The 6,000-nt window shown below is 43.3% G+C and overlaps 1 protein-coding gene across 1 annotated transcript; it reads left to right on the top strand.

Moving 5' to 3' along the window:
• Positions 1 to 5,521: 5,521 nt before the first annotated feature.
• LOC307064433 (ubiquitin-fold modifier 1-like) lies at positions 5,522 to 5,779 on the top strand (the record flags this gene model as incomplete). The annotated part of the gene is made up of 1 exon (XM_079720965.1): positions 5,522 to 5,779. The coding sequence occupies one exon, from the start codon at positions 5,522 to 5,524 to the stop codon at positions 5,777 to 5,779; it is 258 nt and encodes an 85-aa protein (XP_079577091.1).
• Positions 5,780 to 6,000: the final 221 nt, after the last annotated feature.

A 6,000-nucleotide genomic window follows, 5' to 3' on the forward strand; every position in this document is an offset into this window, starting at 1 on the left:
GCGCCACTCACTCCACACCGCCCTTCCCCGCCACCGCGCCACGCAGCCCTCCGCGCAGGCGCACGGCGCACTCCCTCGCGGCCCCGCCTCGCCCCCGGCCTCCGCGCAATCGCACTGGACTCGTTCTCCCGCCGCCGCCGCCGCGCCGCCGCCGCGCCACCGCCGTCGCGCAGGTGCGTCGCCCTCTCTCGCCACTTCCACTGCGCCGAATCTTCGCGGCTGCGCAGGCGGTGCCCCTGAGGCTCCCAGGGTTTGGTGCGTCGGGGAAGCTCCCATTACGCAGAGAGCGCGTAGGCAGTGCAGGCCTTCCAGCTTCCCAGCTGCCCGGGCCCGGGCCCGGGCCCGGGGCGCTCAGCAGACGTGGTTGTACTCTTTCCGCCTTGCTTTTCTTTTCTTGGTTTCAGTCCCTGGTTTTGCAAGCAGTTCCTCGTTCCCGGTAAGCGGGAAACGCGAACTGCGTTACCCGTGTTTGAAACTGGGTTTACACGTTTGGAAAGCAAGAAGGGGTTACTCTGCTGGAACAGTTTGACGTTGCATGTAAGGGGTTTTATACCCTACGGTTCCACAAGGTTGGTTGCCCAAGTGTCCCTAGATGAAATAAGTTAAAGTGGGCCCTGGGAGGATCAGCAGTAATAATTTACATGGGTACCGTTGTCTGCCTCCTATAGAACGCTTTCACATATCTTACATCTTCCATTCTGTGGATACTGCTTTTCCACAGTGCATTTTGAACAACAACAAGAAAAATACCTTCGTTATATATTGCTTAATCATCCCACCTTGTAATTGTTTTTGCATTTATCTCCTGCACTCGACCGTGAGCTCCTACACGGTAAACCCAATTTATCTTTGTGCCTGCAGCTCCCACCGTATCTGGTATGTAGAAGAGAGGGACAAAGAAACGCGGAGGCTCAGGAAGGTTGGTTGCCCACCTCTTCTTTCCACCACAGAATTCTGCCTCTAGAAAAGCAGGGGGAAGAGTAGCCACGCAAGGGATCTAGGTAAGCCAGAGTTTTTGGCCTGTTCTCAGAAGTGGTCAGACGAAAAGTCTTCACTCATTCCTCAGGTGTTTAGAAACTCACAAACAAGATGCTGTCTCAAGCTCAAGGCAGTGCTTCTCCCACTCACATATCACTAATAATAGCTAACATTTTTGAGATCCCTCTATGTGCTCTGGCACTGTTTTAAATGTTATAGTACATATGTTATTTCATTTAATCCTTACACCAGCCCTGTGAGGTAGGTACTATTATTATCTCTACTTTGTAGATGGAATTTATTGAAGCACAGAATTGTTAAATACCTAGCGCCAAGTAAATGGCAGATCTGGGATTCAAACCCAGGCATCCTAGTGCCAGAGTCTGCACTCAACAATTGTGATATACTCCCTCTCAGTGTATGTGAACTGAGATGCTTAAATATGCATGTGTTACAACATAAATGTCGAGAACAGAAATAGCTTTTTTGGGGAAAAAGCATTATCCAATCAAGTGCTTTATGATGGTTCAAATGACTTACAGAGATAGGATTTCCTGATCCCTTTTTTTCTAGTTTTCTCTCCATTTCAAGATTTAGCTTGTGGATTGGTGGTGAACACAGAACAGGTGACTAGCTATAATGGTGATCCTGTCTGGAGTAGTTTTCATAGACTCTTATTGTCACCAGTTCATCTTAGGGCCTTTAGAGGTGAAGAAATGGATCCTCATCAGACTCTTTTGTTAATGACCATTTATTTATACCCTGCTTTATTCCAGAAGAAGGGATTTAAAGTAACTTATGTAAATACATGAAGTAGGATAAGTTAAAAATATGTACAGAGGAAAAGAGCACAAAAGAAAACCGAGAGTGGGAAAGATAAGATAAAACCAGCAGTATTGTATGTAAAATGCATGGTGTAAGGTCCTATGGTTTGCTAGGGATAAGTCACAAATATGATTCTAAGCTTTCTAGCAACCAAGGAAAATTGCAACCAATCAGTAGCAAGTGGAGTAAGTGTTCTGGCTGAACTGGAACTGAGACTTGAATAGACCAGCTTGTGGAGTTGGATGCCACTTTCCCAAATCTCTTCCATGAGCCTCTAAAAGAGTAACAGAATGTTTAGAACACTTAAGGTGTCTTCTTATCCTCCAATTTTCATGGGGCCCATGAACCCCGTGAGAAAGAACTTTGAACCCTGTCCTCAATTAGGGTTTATATATATGCGGATATATTTAAGGGACAAGGGACACACAAAGGAAACTGGATTGCACAGAGAGAAAGTGAGCATCTTAGAGAAAATCACCCCAAGTGGAGGAGGGCAGAGAGAGGCCGGTCTCAGCAGAGTTCTGGGAGTCAGAAGAGCTCAGAGGGTGGTTCTGAGTACCGTCTGGTACTGCCTGCAGATGGAGATGCCCCTTCACCCCCACCCCACCAGGTTTTCTAGTGCCTTAGAATCCTGGGTAAGAAGGGACTATTATAAAAATGAAAGAGCTCTATCACTAGGGGCCCAACCAACTTTCCCGTGGGATCCCCCTCCAAAAATATTATATAAGAATTCAGAATCAGACGTCTTCAGATTTTGAAGTTTAGTGAATATACTATGTATTACTTAACACCCCAGCAGCTTCTGGGACAGCTCACTATAAACTGAAGCATTAATTTTTTTTAAAAGAAAATCATATGAATATCCATGTCATGTAAGGTAAATAAAGACTGCATTTTGCCTCATATTAGTTCAAGTTAGAGTTGCCATTAAAGCAGCTTTTCCCTCCCCCCAAGAATAAAACGTATTTATTGAAGGAAATTGGAAAACAAAGAAAAAATACAAAAATCACCTACAATTTCACCAGCCATAGATAACCACTTTTCTGTTTTATTTCTGAATATATATTTATATATTTTATATCATATATAATATAATTATATTATAAATATATTTATTTATATAGACATATATATGGTGTAGTTCCCCTATCTGAAAGTAGAGCATTCTTATGAAACTTTTCGTGAGCCGAAGTGTCATAAAGCAAAGAAGCAATTACCCTAGGACATATCTTGCTAACAGGTGCACAAAATAAATCGAGATAAAGCACAGATGCTCACAGACACAGTTCAAAGTTATGGCAGCCTGATGCTGAGATGCTGAGTATAGTTCCTAGAGAAGGAACTTGGCGGTGCTTGATGTGTGCATCTCCTCTGTAATGGCTTGCTGCAGAACTAACGCTAAACACTATCTTTACTTTTCGCCTTTTTTTGTAACAATGAAAATCCTCTTTGGATTTCTTTTGGTTAGCGGAAAAAGATACTCACGTAGGTCCTTCGTAAAAGCAAAGTTGCATACAGCGAACTTTCTAAAAGCAGGGAATAGATAGATAGATGTATACCCATTTTGTAAAATTGGGATCATTCTTCACTTCCATTTCATCCTACTTGGTTATGTGAGTTCTCGTGTCACATTTATGTGAATCTCAGTTTTCAAAGTTTATTTAGATCTTAAAATGTGGATAAGAGGTTGAGGGCAGGGGAAGAGGTGGAGATCCAGAGGTCAGAGGAGACAGTGCTGCAGGCAGCAGCAGCAATAGAGGCAGTCAGAGCCACAATGAGGTTCAAGGGTAGGCGGGTACCAAAGAGAGAGAAGCCTCACTTGGCAGATACTGACTCTCAGGAAGTTCTTGGCCTGAGTGTGAGCAGTGGTCCATGGGCAGAATGGGGGTTGTCAGTTAGGGAAGTCATCAGCTTGGAAGCAGAGACACGAGAAGGCTGCCATTGGTGTAGGAGACACTGGGTGGAGCACCAGCAATGTGTGGTGGGCAGCAGCTCTGTAGAGCACCTGAGCCTGGAGACCAGCAGACTTTAGAGCAGGGGACTGGCAGGGAGTGGTTCTGATTGCATGTAGGAAACTGCCTCCCTCTCTTTCTGGACATGTGGCAAGACTTAGGGAAAGGATCAGGCCAAGGTCCTGCTCCTGATAAGACCAGGATTGTTAAGCCAACAGACTAAAGGGCAAACTATTAGCTAGACTCCCAACCCCGTGTGGCTTTAGATAGTGGTGTGTGGGAGCCAGTTTACACTGGCTCATGGGAGCCAGCTTTCACTGGCTCATGAGAGCCAGTTGTTAAACTTTCAGGCAATTTTGCAAGCCAGTTGTGAAACAGAGTCATTATTTAAAAAGTAAATTATATAGACTTACAAATAAATATAACAAAAACAAAGGTAATTATTGCTCAAGACTCATCACATTCTCTTTATGTTGCTACATTTTACTATTATGTATAGTCTAAAGGTTGTTAACATGTACTGTATCTGTATGGTGGAAATACTATATAATGAAATGCTGCTATGCATCTCTTTCCAACTCTACCTTCAGTGATATTGGCCATAGTGAGAGGAGTATTTACACCAAGGAAATTAGCACATGTTACAAATCTATCAGCTTTTTCCACCAGAAAGCTGGTTGTTAAACATTTACCAGCATACCACTGGGCTTAGGGAGGCATAACATGCATGTTAATATCCTTGGGTAATTCCAGAAATGTCTGTGGAGGGAAATTGGACTTCCTGATTGTAAAGGACTTGGGGAATCATGACTTAGGGTCTTAATAAAATCATGATTTTATTTATACTTACTGACAGGAAATACCTGGGCCAGACTAGTGCTCAGAAGAACCCAACTATCACTGTGCTGAGATCAGAAAGATGTCCCTATGGAGTGTCCTCAAAGAAGGCACTTTGGAACACAGTGAACAGCAGCCTCATGATTCCTTTTAGTAAACACAGCACAGACTTTCATAGGGATGTTTTATATGCCTCTTGATATTGGCCAATAGCCAATATGGTGTGAAAGTGAATAGGTTTCGGTAGCAAAGTGTGAAGGTTGTGATAGTGATATATAGCTCTTTGCTGCCTTGACTAATCCAGGATAGCTTATAAATGAATGAATCAACATTCATCAGGCTGTCCTTCCATGAATATGATTCCTCTTAATCAAGTCTTTAATAGTCTTAAATGGCAGTAAGTTCTAAATTTTACTAGATATACCTTGAGGGCAGCCATTCTGTATATCAAATGTCATAGACTTTTGTAGTCAGCTTAATTCAGGGATACTGAGAAACCAGACAAGGACACATGCATCAGTAGGAGGCCACCCCTGTCAGTACAGAGCCAGACCTGTTATACACCTAGGCAGGGCCAAGAATTTTGCTTAGGATTTACTTTTGGTTTCATTTCAATACACATATGAGAGAATAATCAAGCACCAGAGTGATCAGCTAAGCCATAAGGCATGTCCTCAGTCATTTTAGCCCCCCAAATTATAAAGCCAGGTATAACCAAATACCTCTTCCCCTGCCCTTGGCCAAAACCCTCCCCCTTCCCCCACTTCTGGCACCCCCAACTCTCTCTCTCTCTCTCTCTCTCTGTCTCTCTCTCTCTCTCAGTGGAACATTGTCTCTTAAGGACACTCTCTGGTGTATGCTTCAAGATAAAATGATCACAAAATAAATACCTAGGTTAGCGTGAGGTTTCTGTCCAGACCGGCTGCACCATGTCGAAGGTTTCCTTTAAGATCACACTGACGTTGGACCCGCAGCTACCATACAAAGTACTCAGTGTTCCTGAAAGTACACCTTCTACAGCAGTCTTAAAGTTTGCAGCAGAAGAATTTAAAGTTCCTGCAGCAACAGGTGCAATTATTACCAATGATGGAATAGGAACAAATCCTGCACAGACTGCTGGAAATGTTTTTCTAAAGCACGGTTCAGAACTGCGAATAATTCCTAGAGATTGTGTTGGAAGTTGTTAATATTTGCTGCTTGGAACATAAAATCCCCTTCCAGAATAAATATTGGCATTGTTATTGTTGTAAAATTGGAGTCAGGCATTTGAAATCCTATGAAGACACCAATAGTTGATGAAGTAATGAAAGGCAACTCTCTGTCCCTTCTTGTTATTCACACTCTTCACGTGAAGAGGGGACACTTCTCTGTTGAGGGTGTCATCACCATAGAAGATCACATTACTACC

Source organism: Hyperoodon ampullatus (assembly GCF_949752795.1).
Source record: "Hyperoodon ampullatus genome assembly, chromosome: 15".
In the NCBI taxonomy this organism is placed as follows: domain Eukaryota; kingdom Metazoa; phylum Chordata; class Mammalia; order Artiodactyla; family Ziphiidae; genus Hyperoodon; species Hyperoodon ampullatus.